This window comes from Bolinopsis microptera, chromosome 1 (genome assembly GCF_026151205.1).
Source record: "Bolinopsis microptera isolate Bmic1 chromosome 1, MBARI_Bmic_1.0, whole genome shotgun sequence".
Taxonomy (NCBI): domain Eukaryota; kingdom Metazoa; phylum Ctenophora; class Tentaculata; order Lobata; family Bolinopsidae; genus Bolinopsis; species Bolinopsis microptera.
Genome location: NC_087072.1, coordinates 15,638,219 through 15,655,646, shown reverse-complemented (window position 1 = coordinate 15,655,646; position 17,428 = coordinate 15,638,219). Strand labels below are relative to the sequence as shown.

The window sequence follows — 17,428 nt, the reverse complement described above, 5'->3', positions numbered from 1 at the left end:
TCTCTTAAAGTCCCACCAATGTTTAATACTTTAATAGTTGATACACAATACGGCACTGCAATGGTCATAAGCCACATTCTACTTTGTAAAAATTAGGAAAATTAAAGTTAATGTTTGTTGTCCTTCGTCGAGTTGGGGCCCTACTAATGATTTAATATCGGTTAATGGGAGGCAGCTGGGATTGTTCTTCAAATACCAATACGATTACAAGTAATCAGTATCAGGATTCAGGTGTTCTAGGAAGTCAGGAAGTGGAGCTTTTAACGACTTAAAAAACGCTATTTTGAAAAACCGAGAGTGTGTCTATTTCGAACCTGTTTTAGCATCTCAAATTCAACATTTTTGGTAATTTCAAGATTCTGTAGAATATCGACGCCCGTCGATGAGGATGGATCCAACTTGGATACGGTCTTCAACCGCTTGTAGGCCCATGATCGAACCTGAAAAACAGAAATTCAGTAAATAATCTATAAAAAGAGCAATCCAAGTTAATTGCAATTATATACCTTGCTCGACCGAATTGGAACTATCAAGACAATAGTAGGGTAGCTGTAACCCTGAGTACCTTTTGAGAGGGAGCTACTAGAGCACACAGCAAGTGAGGGAACACAGAGTTCAGGTTCTCCTCCGTAATCTTCACAAGTCTGAGACATTCCAGCAGGTTATCCAGCGACTCCGTCCCGTCTAGACCTTCAGAGGCCAGGATCGAACTGGGATCTTCTTCTAACGCAACCTAGATATTATATATAAGAGGGTTGATGTTTAAACATAATTCATCATGCTTTAGGATGTACAAAGAAAGTCTTCATTTGAAACGACAACAGGTTTGCTGATAAACCAATGAATATATCATTAAAATGCTCAAAGTTTATTAAATTTACCTTCATAGCCACACTGTAGACCAGTCCCCTGTCGATGGCAGCAATGAGCGGTTTGCAGGGTTGATGTAAAGTACAGGATCTCACTAGATAGAGGAGGAGATGCTTGATATCTTGTGGAGAGGTGATCTTAGGGGCCAGTCTGGTGAGAACTGAGAGGACCAGTCCGACCATCTCCCACTCCTGAATATTTATTGATTTGTTTTTTTTTTCAACTAGGGGGGGGGGGGGGGGGGGAAGGTCCAACCCGATCATTCCGATCATTCCGATCCCGATTTTGGCCTCATCAACCCTCATATCGGAAAAATCGGGAAAATTTAAATCTTTCCTCTGAGGTTTCTAGGCGATATAGGTAGCTATTTCTGTACTTAAATATGACAAGAAATCGATTGGTGGTGGTCCCAGAACCCCAAAATGGTTTCTAGTTCCAAACAAGAATCGTTTCGTCCGAAAAAAAAACACACTGTCGTATCAACTCTTGTTTGACAGAAACATCCACCCCGGTCCACAATTGAAAGAGGTACGGTTGGTAATAACAATCGTAACAAATAGAGAACGCTTTAGTAACTTTTGATTTAAATTGTCTCCACAATTTGTAACAGGCTATCTGCAGAAATGGGTAGCACGGTTAATGACCATTGACCGTGCTACCCATTTCAAGAGGAGGACTGAGGACGGGGAGGAGGAGGACTAAGAGAACGCGAGGGCTAAGGACGACGAGGACTGAGGACGAGTACGAGAGCGAGGACGAGGACTGAGGAGGAGGACTGATAAGAAGGAGGAGGAGGACTGAGGATGACGAGGAGGAGAAGGAGGACTGGGGGAGGACTGAGGAGGAGGAAGAGGACTGAGGAGGAGGACTGTGGACTGAGGAGAAGGAGGACTGAGGAGGACCAAGTCGAGGACTAGGAGGATGAGGACGAGGACTAAGGACAAGGACTGGGAGGATGAGGACGAGGATTAAGGACGATGAGGATGAGGACGATGACTAAGGACGAGGAGGAGGAGGACTGATTAGGAGGAGAAGGAAGAGGAGAAGGAGGAGGAGGGTGAGGAGGAGAACTGAGGAGGAGGAGGAGGAGAAGGAGGAAGACTGAGGAGAAAGAGGAGGACTGGGGAGGACTGAGGAGGAGGAGAAGGACCGAGGAGGACTGAGGAGGAGGAGGACTGAGGAGGAGGAGGACTGAAGAGGAGAGGGAGGACTGACGAAGAGGAGCAGCTCATTGGTGAGGAGGAGCAGGACTAAGGACGAGGAGGACTGAGGAGGAGGACGAGAGCGAGGACGAGGAGGAAGACTGAGGAGGAGGACTGATAAGAAGGAGAAGGACGAGGACGAGGACTGAGGAGGAGGACTGATGATGAAGAGGAGAAGGAGGACTGGGGGAGGACTGAGGAAGAGGAGGACTTAGGGAGGACTGAGGAGGAGGAGGACTGAGGGAGGACTGAGGAGGATGATGAGGAGGAGGACTGATGATGAGAAGGAGGAGAAGGAGGAGGAGAACTGATGAGGAGGAGGAGGACTTAGGAGTAGGAGGAGAAGAAGGAGAAGGAGAAGGAGGACTGAGGAGGAGGAGGGGAGGACTGAGGAAGAGGAGGACTTGGGGAGGACTGAGGAGGAGGATGACTGGGGGAGGACTGAGTAGGACGATGAGGAGGAGGACTGAGGATGATGAGGAGAAGGAGGACCAGGGGAGGACTGATGAGGAGGAGGACTGGGGAAGGACTGAGGAGGAGGACTTAGGAGTAGGAGGAGAAGGAGGAAAATGAGGAGAAATAGGAGGAGGAGAAGGAGGAGGAGGACTGAGGAGGAGGACTTATGAGTAGGAGGAGAATGAGGAGAAGAAGAAGGAGGACTGAAGAGGAGGAGGAGGAGGACTGACGAGGAGGAGAAGGACTGACGAGGAGGACTGAGGAGGATGAGGATAAGGATGAGGAGGAGGAGGAGGAGGAGGATGAGGAGGAGGACTGAGGAGTAGGACTGAGGAGGAGGAAGAGGACTAAAGAGGAGGATCAGGAGGAGGCTGAGGAGGAAGAGGACTGAGGAGGAGGAGAAGGAGGAGCAGGACTGAGGAGGAAGAATGAGGAGGATGAGGACGAGGACTAAGGACGAGGACTAGGAGGATGATAACGAGGGCTAAAGAAGAGGACTGATTAGGAGGTGAAGGAAGAGGAAAAGGAGGAGGAGAAGGAGGAGGATAAGGAGGAGGAGGAGGAGGAGGATAAGGAGAAGATTGAGGAGGAGGAGGATGACTCAGGAGGAGGACTCAGAAGGTGGAGGAGGACTCAGGAGGACTCAGGAGGAGGACTGAAGAGGAGGAGGAGGACTGATGAGGAGGAGGAGGACTCAGGAGGAGGAAGAGGATGAGGACGAGGACTAAGGACGAGGACGACTAGTGTAGGACTGAGGATGAGGACTGATGAGGAGAAGGAGGAGGAGGACTGAGGGGGACGATGAGGAGGAGGAGACTGAGGAGGAGGAGGATGACTGTTGAGGAGGAGGAGGAGGATGATGAGGAGGAGGACTGAGGAGGAAGACTGAGGAGGACGAGGACGAGGACTAAGGACGAGGAGGAGGAGGACTGATTAGGAGAAGAAGAAAGCGGAGAAGGAGGAGGAGGATGAGGCTAGGAGGAGAAGGAGGAGAATGAGGAGGAGGACTGGGGGAGGACTGAGGAGGAGAATAAGGAGGACTAAGGATGAGGATGAGGACGAGGACGATTATGAGGAGGACAGAGGATGAGGACTGATGAGGAGGACAGAGGATGAGGACTGATGAGGAGGAGAAGGAGGAGGATGAGGAGGAGGAGGACTGAGGAGGAAGAGGAGGATGACTGAGGAGGAGGATGAGGAAGAGGACTCAGAAGGAGGACTCAGGAGGTGGAGGAGGATGAGGAGGAGGACTCAGGAGGAGGAGGACGACTATGAGGAGGACTCAGGAGGACTGATGGGGAGGAGAAATGAGGAGGAGGAGGAGGAGAAGGAGAAGGAGGAGGACTGGGAGTAGGACTGAGGAGGAGGAGGGGACTGAGGAGCAGGGTGAGGAGGACTGAGGAGAAGGACGAGGACGAGGACGAGGAGTCAGGAAGAGGACTGAAGAGAACTGAGGAGGAGAAGGACTCAGGAGGAGGAGGAAGACTTAGGAGGAGGAGGAGGACTGATGAGAAGGAGGAGAAAGACCAGGGAGGAGGAGGAGGACATGTAAATGTTTTTCTGTTTTTGTCTGTTTTTGTCCGTTTTTGTTCGCCCTACTTTTTGTCCGTTTTGAAAATATAGGGTACCGAACGGACACAAAACATGACCCCCAGCCAAGCATGTCAGCAGGGTTGCCGGCATTTTTGAGAGTCATTTTTAAGGTTTTTTCACGTCTTTTAAGGCCCCTTTTGACCCATTTTTAAGGTCCAAAACAGTTAAATTTAAGGTTTTTTAAGGTTTCCGCTACAGAAATTGCAATCATATGACATATCTAAAGGGGGAAGGTATAATTTCAGAAAACCCCAATTAGATCTACACCGACCTAGGTATAATTTCAGAAAAACCCAATTAGATCTACAACAAGCTAGGTATAATTTCAGAAAAACCCAATTAGATCTACAACAAGCTAGGTATAATTTCAGAAAAACCCAATTAGATCTACAACAAGCTAGGTATAATTTCAGAAAAGCCCAATTAGATCTACAACAAGCTAGGTATAATTTCAGAAAAACCCAATAGATCTACAACAAGCTAGGTATAATTTCAGAAAAACCCAATTAGATCTACAACAAGCTAGGTATAATTTCAGAAAAACCCAATTAGATCTACAACAAGCTAGGTATAATTTCAGAAAAACCCAATTAGATCTACAACAAGCTAGGTATAATTTCAGAAAAACCCAATTAGATCTACAACAAGCTAGGTATAATTTCAGAAAAGCCCAATTAGATCTACAACAAGCTAGGTATAATTTCAGAAAAACCCAATAGATCTACAACAAGCTAGGTATAATTTCAGAAAAACCCAATTAGATCTACAACAAGCTAGGTATAATTTCAGAAAAACCCAATTAGATCTACAACAAGCTAGGTATAATTTCAGAAAAACCCAATTAGATCTACAACAAGCTAGGTATAATTTCAGAAAACCCCAATTAGATCTACAACAAGCTAGGTATAATTTCAGAAAAACCCAATAGATCTACAACAAGCTAGGTATAATTTCAGAAAAACCCAATTAGATCTACACCGAGCTAGGTATAATTTCAGAAAAACCCAATTAGATCTACACCGAGCTAGGTATAATTTCAGAAAATCTTATCAGGTCTACACCGAGCTAGGTATAATTTCAGAAAATCTTATCATATCTACATCAAGCTAGGTATAATTCAGAAAATTTTACTAATCCGGAAAATCCATTTAGATCTACATCAAGCTAGGTATAATTTAGGTATGGAACCTTAAAAAACCTTAAAAACCCGAAAATTTGCCCGTTTTTCACGTCTTTTTTAAGGTTTTTTGCCCAAAATTGCCGTTTTTAAGGTTTTTAAGGTTTTTTAAGGTTTTTAAGGTCCCCCGGCAACCCTGAGCATGTGTTACGATACAAATGTACTTGACTATACATTTAAGGTGCAGTGTACTAGTGATATTATGGTATGTTTAAAGACCGGACCACAAAATATAACCTGGTACCTAGTGTTGTACTAATACATAATAACAAGTAACAGGGATAAAATTAATGAGCAGAAACAATCGATCTCACGTCAAAAGGCCAAAGCACTCGGGTCTGGGAGTACATGACAACTCCAACTAGTAGTGAGTATACTAGCGCCCCTGCAGTGGAAAAACACATAAAACATACTATTGGAATGTCCAATTGGTTCGTTTTCTCATAACAATATAGCATATGGAGGGGTTCTGGTTGAATTATATCACTTCTGAGAGGTTTTAGAGATCGATTCTGTTAATTTCTCAATTTTCCGATTTTTCCGATTTTCCGATTCCGATTTTGGCCTCATCAACCCTCATATCGGACATCGGGTTGGACCCCCCCCCCCCCCCCACTTTTAGAAAATGGGTAACGTATGTTCTTTAATTATTAGACGTTTATTTAACTCGTTACTTCGGGAACTGTTATAGCTCATATATCATTACTACAAATTATTGAGCCCCCATTTCACATCTGAGATGTGAAATGGGGGCCTATAATTACCCAATTTTAAATGAACGATATCTCATCCTACAGAATGATGAGAGCGTAAACAGAATGCTTCCCGGAATCAGCACAATGAAGGGAACAAGATGCTGTTGGAATATCAATTATTCATCTTCCACCCGTAGTCCCTACACATCTGGCCGGTGGAAATCTGTCAAACTATAACTTACTTTAAATAAAGACTGTATAAAGTACGAAGCTATAACGTATCCTTGGCTGGATTTATTGTCCAGTATAACCACTACCAGTGCTGCACGCCGCCGTTAATTACGTCACCTCTTAGAGCCCGGCTAGACGGTACCTAACTTAGAGCCCGTCTAGACGGTACCTAACGTTTCCTTTCTTAGATTAACATCAAAACGTCTAGTTCTCATCTGACAGAAGTAATTAGAACGGGTCCAGACTCCACGGCGTAATTATAATATAATTCTCGTTCTATTCCGAACATACCAAGTGTAATTATAAAGGTTGCACCTGAGGCGACCGCAAATCACTAAATGAGCGCTAATTTTATCAAGATTCTCAAGGTGATCTAAGATCTCCTAGTTCGTGACCCGCATGGGTAGAACAAATATTAACCTGGTAACTTTGTTGCCTACACAAGAGCAATTCTAACTGCTTATCAAAATTTTTTCTCAAGGCATGGATTAATGGTTAAATCGTTTTCTGTAATTGTTCCTATTTCTCGAGAGTGAAATTAAAGTTGCTTTATTGGAGACCGACCTAGTGGCTACGATTAGGTGGTTAACGAACGTCGTCACGCGAAATAATGCTCCAGATGGAATAAACGCTGCTGGTTAAGGATTTTCATTTTAAACTCAGTATGAGGTGATGCCAGTCGCCAGCATTGTAGTGCAATGGTAGTATTATTATTAACAGCGGAAACTGGCCGCTTGATTCATCTATCTCGAATTTGTCTTTTGTCCAATATTTAAGTTAAGTCTTTTGGTCAATAATCAATTTTTTAAATTGAGTCTATTGTTTAACAAATTATTTGTTACATAGTAGAGTTGAAAGTATTTAAATTGAGTCTATTGTTTAATAAACAGTGCATTCTCCCAACTTCTCAATTAAACTATAAAGCGTCAAGTATCTTAACACGCATAGTGGTGACTAAACCAAATCCATAATCACCTTTTGTGAAATCATTTCATATCTTCAGGCTACAATGTTACCGCATCTCTTCGTCCTTGTTTTCGCGTGTTGTCATGGCTACAAGATAGGACTCATCCTTGATTCTGAAGATGAGGAGGGGGCGGATGCCATCAGGAGACTAGCTGAGTACACCATCTCCAGACTAGAGAGCAGTGAGACTACTGTGGAGCTAGTGGAACAGTACCACGACTCCACCTACCTCAGTCTCCAGACCTGCTTCTGTGCTCTACTGGAGCAGGAGGTGGTAGCTGTAATATCAGCCTGTGACTCTACTTTAACAGATATCCAGGCTAACCTCGCCAATCAGTTCCTTCTCCCTCTCATAGCTGCAGTTGCCACTAATCCTTTCACTGACTTTCACAGATCAGATGATTTTGAGATCCGGCTGTCCCCATCTGATGCTCACCAGAGTCAGGCTATATTCGACTTGTTGAAGGAGTATAAATGGTACGAGTTCTCCATCCTGGCCTCAGCAGACGATTACGGAATAAACAGTATCGTGTATCTGCAATATTTAGCGTCCCAAGACGATAACTTCAGCATCAAGGATGTTCAGCACTTTGATGTGCGGATGGACCTGTCAAATCATCTGCCTGTCTTCGAGAAGCAGCTTCAACTTATCAAAGATTCGCTCACCAAGGTTATTGTTCTCAACTGCGGAGGCAAATACGCGAAAAAGATCTTCAAGTGAGTAGAGCTTTTCGTGGATTACTTTAGTTATATGTTGGCATCTTTTGGAGTTTAGAAGAATTTTACAAAATCCAAAACATTCGATTAAAGTATCCTTTACATTAACAAAATGTACACAATATTTAGGACAATAATATTTAAATAAGGCGTGCAGTGTGCACATATGTGAGGCTAAAATAAAAACAAGTGGTTTTGAGCACATCAGTTATACAAACATACAAACATTAGTTATACAAATTAAACTAAGAATCAAGACCTGATATATCACTTACAGTAAGTCTTTCTGACCAGTAGAGCTTCCAATCCACTCAATTAAAAGGTAGACGTTACGTTGAAGATGAAATACATTTTGAGCATAGCTTAATATCACAGTATTCTTACCTAAATATGCTTTACCCCTAGTCAATGTCATCGATCCAGGCAGGGTACTGGCATGGTGATCTGTCCCTATTACCATAGTAACCTGGTTACCTGGTTACCTAGTCAATGTCATCAATCCAGGCAGGGTACTTGTGATCTGTCCCTATTACTTGTTCAATGTTCCAGTGGTTACAAAACTTCATTTCCATGGTTTCAAACCGAAGAGTCCTGAGCAACTTGTACTTCTCTCGATTGAACACTTCTGTTAATCCTCCAACAAGCTCCACTCCCTGAGTCCGGCTGTGATCGTCTACTACGATAAATCCCGGACAGAACACTACCTTCTTTCCCGCCCCCTTCAACCGCAGGAAGAAATCTTTGTGCTCAACTATTTTAAGTTCTTTGCTCCAACCTCCCACCGCTATAGCATCTTGTGTTCTTGCCACGAACCTATTGGCGGTAATTTCACATCTATAACAATCAGGAAACCCTGTTACAGGTTGGTCAGTACATGTGTTTTCATAGTGAAATAAAGTTTTTTTCCCATAAGGATCCATACCAAACTCTAAGAAACCTGGAAACATAAACCCTCCCCCAACGAGAGTGGCGTCGGTGGTGTCTAATATCTCCACCAATTTAGAAACTTCTGTTCTATCTGTAGCGACCATATCATCATCTAATAGGAAGAAATATTTAGTCTTCACCATTCGTAGCCCTATATTCCTCCCCTCGGCAATGCCTAGATCTGGAGAGGACATGACGTATTGCATATTAGGGAATTTGGCGATCTCATCCATTATCTCAGAGCTATAACCTTCAGGACCGTCGTCAATAACTATCATAGGAAGGTCAAGTTTAAACTGTTTCCGCAGACTCTTAGCAAGTCTGATAACGAATAGTGGTCTCCTAGCAGTCTTAGTAACCACGGTAACACACTCTGACAAGTCACCACATCTCTCTATCTGATTAGCAAACAAGGCTTTTACAGGAGGTGCCCGTTTGTTCATACCACAAGCAGGGAAATTACACGTGTCATCAGGCGGGAGTGGTAGAAGAAGAGCTGCTCTATCTTTGAGGAATGATGTTTCCTCCAGTAGCCCTACTTTTGAAGCCTCTATCCTGCAGGTTGTTAACCCAACTTTGCCACCTATTTCAGGACTGTTTGTTGAAGGACATCCAGAATCTTCTGTGTCATTCAAAGCTGAAAAATAAGATTCCTCCTCAGATTCATTGTCCGGTATCTTGGCAAGAATCTCATCGACAAGTTCGAATCTAGCCGCCACTTCGCAATCCAGAAACAACAATAATTTGTTATCAGAACGATCCTCACTTAAACATAAGTTAAGTTCCTCCGATCTTATCTTACCATCCATGAAAACAAAAGTATCTCTCTCAAGTGGGTTACAAAATTTAACAACAGGTTTCTTCGTGCCCGATATTCCGAGACACCTTCCCTCTGTTACAAACTGTACACGGAATAAAGTACGTGATGGTTGTTCTGAATTTGCTGTACCTTCAGTTACATCAGATTGAGGAAGCCAACTGCTTTGATTGTGAAGTAATGTCCCGCTCTGAATATTGTGAGGAAATGTCTCGCTCTGATTATTTTGAAGTAATGTCCCGTTCTGATTATTGTGAGGAAATGTCCCGCTCTGATTATTGCGAAGTAATGTCCCGCTCTGATTATTGTGAGGAAATGTCCCGCTCTGGTTACTGTTTGCCTGAACAGCTACAATACTAATCTGGGTAATGCCATCGAGAGGGTAAAACAATACTGCTACGAGGATGTTCACTGAAAGGAAGACGATGAGGAGTCCGAAGCAAGTACAATTCTTTTTGTTCTTCATGGCTGGGTAGAGGTCTTTACAAGTTAGCGATGGAAGTTTTGATTAAACTTGGGAAAAATAATATGTTGGTACATGGGATAATGGCAACAATGTACTGCTCGCTGCAGATAACCAAAATCACAGCTACACATATGACAAACTCAAAGATCTGAACATAGCACAAATTTGGGCAAAATATTAGGGGTTAAAATATTAAAAGAACGATATATTGCACCACAAGTTGTAATTATAGCTGGGTAGTATGTACAGATCTTCACAGAGGATAGTAAATTCCAAGTTAACAATCATGATATATGTGTTATGGAGCCGGTAACGCGAGCTCCAATGTTAGAAGAGGTTAGAAGAATCCACGACAGTCGATTAAAGTATCCTTTACATTTTATTAGATTTGGAGAAGAAGGGAAACACACTATGTTAGGCATTTACATTTATCGAATGTGTAAAAATAACAATCCTATACAATATTAAGGACAGTGCTGAGGACAATAGCTTTCAGGGCTGTAATTCCCGGGGGGTCGTCCGCGAAACGATCTTTGTCCAACTTACGAACTAACATACCAAGATATTGTATTGATATTGCATATCTGTATCCACGATACACAGTTATGATCATTTGACTTCCTAAAGTTACTACCAAATTTTTCCCCCTAAGTCCACAAATAATTAGTAATGTGACACTTCTAATGAGTTTTTTATACTTAACCGTTTACGAACTTCTTAAGTTCGTGCGTAACATGATAGAAATGGGATTAGTTCGAAAGTAAGGGTTGGGGTGTACCTACTTACGAACAAATATTAGTTCTTAAGTCAGAAAAAAATACTCATTATTCCCAGGCTGACGTTGTCAATCAATACAATTCTATTCTAAACAAGTTTAGATTATAACGTGAACGTATGTTTTAACATTAAAGGTAATGATTCTACAATAGAATAGAAAAAATTAAGATTAACAATCTGGTACCACCAGGTTGCCTCCACGTGCATCGGGACTTGAGCGTCCCTATCGCTCTCTCGATAGGGCATCGACATTTCTTGTGATGTTCGTTGAACATTCTCTCGACAGCTGAAGCGGGATCCAAATATGGTATCATCATGTGGGGGCGGAGTTTATACCCCGAATCTCCAAAAAGGTATAAGTCCTAGGCTGACTGAACAAGAAATCGTCCATGCGCTCTTCAAGTCCACAATTTTTCCAGATAGTCTTGTAGTTAACCGATCCTGGCCATTTTACAATGACATCGAGGAATCTAAGATTGGCATCACATACCAACTGTATGTATGAAATGATAATATTATACCAGGCGAATTTTTTTCTCCCTTTGAATCATTATACCAGGACTATATTATATCAGGACTACCAAAAGTTTTACAACCTAACTATTTGTTGTACATCGTTTTAAAAAATGAGAATATTTACTCGTTGTATATAAGGACACGTTCATTTGAGTTTGAGGATATTGGTAAACAAAAATAATAGCGTTTTTGACGATAGTGGCTTAATTTTGACATCTATTAAGGGGGCATACACCAAAACAGTGGTTTGTGCCGTCCAGACCAAATGACCTCATAGGCAGTTCAGTGACCTTCTAGCGCACCGTTTCCACACAAAAAAAAATCATTTTGAGAATACCCATTTTTGTAATCGACCATTTCCTGGTTAAGAGTGCAATTTTCGGAAAAAATAATTTTTTGGTTGAGACGCTATAATTTAGCTAATTATTGAGATAGCGAGCTAAAATTTTTCAAAAAATATGTTTTTGTACTGTTCTACATGGGTGTAAAATTTCATTACCGTATCTCAAAAGGCTGATGTGTTATAACCATTTAAAGTCAAAAAAGCTGAAATCGTCCTTTCAGGCTCATTTTGATCATAAGTCAGTCAGGGAACAAGGTCGTTTTTTATGCTTGACATGAAATTGTTCTCTGAACTCTGGCGCAGTTTTTGATGACCTCAAAAATGTGTTTACTCATTTGTAGTCAGATCTATTGGACCTCAAAGTTACAAGAAAAAAGTCATGATATTTTTATTTTTGTCAAAAAAATGATTCTGAAACCACAGAAACGAAGCTTGGACTCCAATTTTAGGTGAAAATGGTCCGCTTCAATGTGCTCTAAGACCCTGTATTGGTTAGGAAATCATTCTGGCGAACAAAAATCGTGCATTTTTTCCCCTGGGTGATTGTAAGATATTTGGTGTGTTTGCCTCAAACGTCCAAAGTTACTCGATTTGGGGCTAATATATTATGCCGGAGTTGTTAACAGTAAACAGAAGGCGTTGAAACATGATTTGGCAACAAATACTTGTTGAAAAGAGATGTTATAACTTAAAGTATAAAAACCAATGTTAAATTGTTTTACAAACAATAATAGTTAAACATGATACGATCACTTCTACATATTTACAACCCAAGCATAGCGTTCAACAGTTTTGTTTGTTTTTTTTGGACATATTTATAGATACATGAACATATTAACTAACAATTACATAAGTTAACTCATTAACGTGTAATTGAAGTGTACCTCCACACTTTCAATACTAGTATTAGCAAGGCTGGTAGTGTAACTGAGTAAACAAACAGTTTTCGGTATAGATAGAGGGTTCAGGAATGCGTGAGTTTATACCGTTATTTCCATCCAGACCTCAACCAAGATATGGTGGTTTTTGCATGTCTAGGTCATAAAAAGGATGACCCGTAAACTGGACTGGGGACCCAGCATGGAAGTAGGGGGTGATCTCCCCCTGCGGGAGCGCTGCCCAAATTATCAATTTGTGCAGTCTTGTAGGAATTTTGCCTATATAAAGAAATTTGAAGAAAAATGTAACAAAACTGATACTGGAATAATAATGGAAACCTATTAGTTTTAGTAATACATCTGTGGTAGATTTACCTTGTAGAATTAAAATTAAAAACCATACATTTCATTATTGAAATATATTATATCTTTACTACATCAGGAATCTAATGAGAAAATAGCACCGACATTGTCATGAAGGAAATCAGAGCCCTATTGAGCGATCTAGAAGCGCAATTTACGTTCAAAGAGAAGCATCGTCTGAGGCCAAGGGCATGCACAAAATGTGACACAATCCGTAATTTTGCACATCTGGTTAAATTTACGATTGACAATTTCTCGGAACTGTTCAGTAAGTTAGAAATCTCTCTCCCGTTGTCAGTCCTAGAGGGTCTCTCATTGGAATATGACTTATGGTGTTGCAAATTAGACGGCACAAAAATGAGCAAACAGTGCACATTAAACTCATTTTCCAGCGACTTCTATTCAGACATTAGCTTCAAATACGGGCATCTCCGAACGCCCTGTAAAACACGTCAACAACAACCTGGCATAGAGCCTGCTGTTGAAGTTGCTGCAAGTGAATTTAATAATGAAGCAGAAACTATGACTTTGGAGAATAACACATGTTTCCTAGATAAAAGCTTTTTTGACAGTTTCAAATGCCACAAGTGTGGAGATTGGTTAGAGATTAAAAATGTCAGATCATTTAGTGTCAACAACTTGTGGGGTTCACTAGAAATAGAGTGCACCAAGTGCTACATCAACTGTCATTTGACTACTGTGAAAATCCTCAAGCCACTCTAGCAAGATATCTTTCCTCTGTAGATTGCACACAGAATCTAGATCCAATACAATGGTGATACGTTATTATGATACCCTTATGGCATGAGTAAAGTTGTTTCGCATTGAAAAATATCAGGTAAGTACAAGAAACGGAAACGTTCCTCTGCGATCCGGAAAAACCAGAACGTCCGGCGCTTGAAAAACAAACAGAAACAGGCCGTCCGGACAGCTCGTTACAAAATGAGCGAGTATGACAGAGGAGCAGAGCTCTGTCCTGTCAGCCAGGTTACTCTCCAGAAAGACAACTTGGCTAAGAGTGTGGTTGTTTACGATTTAGAGACAGCCGGGTTACGTAGAGAGAATGACATACTTCAGGTGAGAATTGTAGCAATATCATACTGAACAGTAAACACTATAGTATGTCTTCTTGACAAATTACACAATAACTTAAACTAAAATCTGCATACACATTGATTATATCTAAAGTATGTTAGTTTAGAATACACAGCACATTTTTACACATTGTTCAATAAACTCATTTTGATGGACAACATTTCTCAGATTGCTGCTGTACGCTTTGATCCCTCCACTGGCCCCATATCCAAAAACCCGCATTCTCGCATTCTAAGAATGTAGGAAATTTTTAAAAGTAGGAAATTTTTGACAAAAAGTAGGAAATTCGAGAGCCAACTCTGAGAATTTTCGATAATATTTCAGTAGGAATTTAAGTGAAAGAGCAGACTAAAAGTTGCTGGACCGTTATTTAAATGTCCTCAGTCAGGGATCCACTGATCCAGTCTATCAAATTTCGTTTCACAGACCAAAGTTTGTTGCTATTAGCTACAAAATCTGTGCATCAAGTAACCACTAACCAATATAGACTACCATTCCAGTTTTGATAATAGCATTATCAATCATGTAATGTTGTGAACGGTCATCAATGCAATTGTAATAACTTTATGTCAGGAGTTCAAAGAACATTATATAGTATTTAGTATTATGAGTTGATGTAATACGTCTAAACATGCATAATGCAGAAGCATTCTTTGTATTTTCTGAGTCGGACAGATGTCGCTGTCGGACAGATGTCGCCCAATCAGTGAATTTGGAGAAGGAAGCAAGTATGAGACCAAATATTCAAGAAACAAGGAATTTAAATTTTCCAAAAATATAATAATGACTATTAGTATTTACTATTTAAATAAGATAGGAAACGCAGATTGGGCGACATCTGTCCGACAGCGACATCTGTCCGACTCAGAAAATAGGTTATTTGGACAATAGTTTATGTCGGATCCTACCGTACGATTTTCTTAAAACTTTCCATAAAGTACGGTGGTTATAGGACGAATAATCTGTGTAAGTTTGAGCGAGTTTCTATGTGCCAAGTTTAAGATATTACCTTAAACACAAAAAATATATCAAATTCGGTGGTTTTCAGTGGTTCCAAAGCATATATCTGGAGATCCAACGATACGATTTTCTTGAAACTTTCTAGATAGTAAGATAGCTTTAAGACAAATAATTTGTACAAGTTTGGATAAATTTCTATGTGCCAAATTTGAGATATAATCACTTCAAACACACGAAAATATTGCTGTCGGACAGATGTCGCTGTCGGACAGATGTCGTGTTACCAAATTCACTTAACCCTGTATTAGTTTATAGCTTGAAAGCAGAAAGTGATGGTAGTAGATGAGAAAACATTTTTGCCAAAATTATAGACTCTTGATACTTCATGCTGTCTCCTATTTCGTGCTTTAGTTAAGCCAAGTGTTTAGGGATTCTAGAATCCAGACAATTTATCCCAATAAAAATTGAAATCAGAAAATAGTATGCTAAAATCGTTCTCCTTTGTCAGATTCGTTCCAGGAGGCCAAATCTAGTTTAAATTTCCAAAATTTTCGGTGGCTTCGCCCCCAAAAGTAACCTAGGATTATCTATTAAAAAGCATTCCGGGCCCTAAAAAAGTAAAATTGAGAATCTGGAATCCGCCATGAAAAATCTTTGAACCGCGCGAATACAAAGACTTTTTATGCGAGCGAAGCGAGTGGGCCACAGAAAACGAAAAAATTGAGAATGTAGGAAATTAAAAATTTTTTGGATATGGGCCACTGGCACGATCATGGAGCAGTTCTCAGAGTACATATTGCCTACTGGTCCGGTTTCGGCCGATACTTCAAAAGTGAATGGACTTTTTGAGGTCGGGGGCAACCTCTGCAAGCAGTCTAACGGAGTGATGGAACAATTGTCAGCCTCACCAGCACGTCTTGTCTTTGACAAATTTGCAAGATGGGTATTGAACCTCCAGGGTGGGGAGGAGCTGGAGCCAGCACAAGTCATTTGTGTTGGTTACAACAACTCGAGCTTTGATGACCATTGTCTCCTAAGTCATTGGAGAAACAAACTCGACCCAGAACTTTTCATCATAGTGCGGCGGAAGTTGTTCACAGTTGACATACTAAGAATGCTGAAACTGAACGGTACCTTGGAGAAAAACTTTGTGGCCTGTGGGGGTTCGGTAGAAGAAATCAGCCAGCTCCATGATGCTCTTCATGATTGCAAGGCTTTGGCAAAGATAATGAGCACTTTGAAAGTGACTTTAGAAATTATGAGCTCTAGCTGCCGCTCTTTAGAGAGCGTTATTCAGCGTTGTACAAATCCCATGCTAAAAGCGGGTCTCATTACTGATACTGTCGCATTAAAAATGACAGAACAATTGTCATGTGAAAAGTATCTCAGTATGACTGACGAGGAAGTGACCAAAATGTTTTTAGCTCTGGGGGTTCGTCAAGCGTCCATAAAAATTTGCTTAAATAAACGTAGCCATTATATGACTTCAAGCAATTAGCTGTAATTGTAAAATGATGTACAGTTTTAATTTCAATTATAGTTCTGATATTTTTAATAATTTATAATCAAAGCACAAAGCTTAGTTTCTCTCTCGATGTCGACTACAAATTGATGTCCAGAAATTTAAAAGCATGTCTTATCTGTTAACAACTCCAGCATAATATATTAGCCCCAAATCGAGTAACTTTGGACGTTTGAGGCAAACACACCAAATATCTTACAATCACCCAGGGGAAAAAATGCACGATTTTTGTTCGCCAGAATGATTTCCTAACCAATACAGGGTCTTAGAGCACATTGAAGCGGACCATTTTTACCTAAAATTGGAGTCCAAGCTTTGTTTCTGTGGTTTCAGAATCATTTTTTTGACAAAAATAAAAATATCATAACTTTTTTCTTGTAACTTTGAGGTCCAATAGATCTGACTACAAATGAGTAAACACATTTTTGAGGTCATCAAAAACTGCGCCAGAGTTCAGAGAACAATTTCATGTCAAGCATAAAAAACGACCTTGTTCCCTGACTGACTTATGATCAAAATGAGCCTGAAAGGACGATTTCAGCTTTTTTGACTTTAAATGGTTATAACACATCAGCCTTTTGAGATACGGTAATGAAATTTTACACCCATGTAGAACAGTACAAAAACATATTTTTTGAAAAATTTTAGCTCGCTATCTCAATAATTAGCTAAATTATAGCGTCTCAACCAAAAAAATTATTTTTTCCGAAAATTGCACTCTTAACCAGGAAATGATCGATTACAAAAATGTGTATTCTCAAAATGATTTTTTTGGTGTGGAAACGGTGCGCTAGAAGGTCACTGAACTGCCTATGAGGTCATTTGGTCTGGACAGATTTGGTGTTTGCCCCCTTAAC

The 17,428-nt window shown here is 40.8% G+C and overlaps 1 protein-coding gene across 2 annotated transcripts in view; it reads right to left on the bottom strand.

The window, feature by feature from the left end:
* LOC134825960 (HEAT repeat-containing protein 1-like) overlaps nucleotides 1-17,428 on the bottom strand; it is a 60,185-nt gene that overhangs the window by 31,011 nt on the left and 11,746 nt on the right. For both annotated transcript variants that reach the window (XM_063838171.1, XM_063838170.1), the window contains exons 4-6: nucleotides 882-1,061; nucleotides 566-733; nucleotides 315-440 (exon numbers count right to left, since the gene is read on the bottom strand). In XM_063838171.1, coding sequence (XP_063694241.1) covers nucleotides 315-440; nucleotides 566-733; nucleotides 882-1,061 — 474 coding nt within the window. The remainder of the gene's footprint in view (nucleotides 1-314; nucleotides 441-565; nucleotides 734-881; nucleotides 1,062-17,428) is intronic.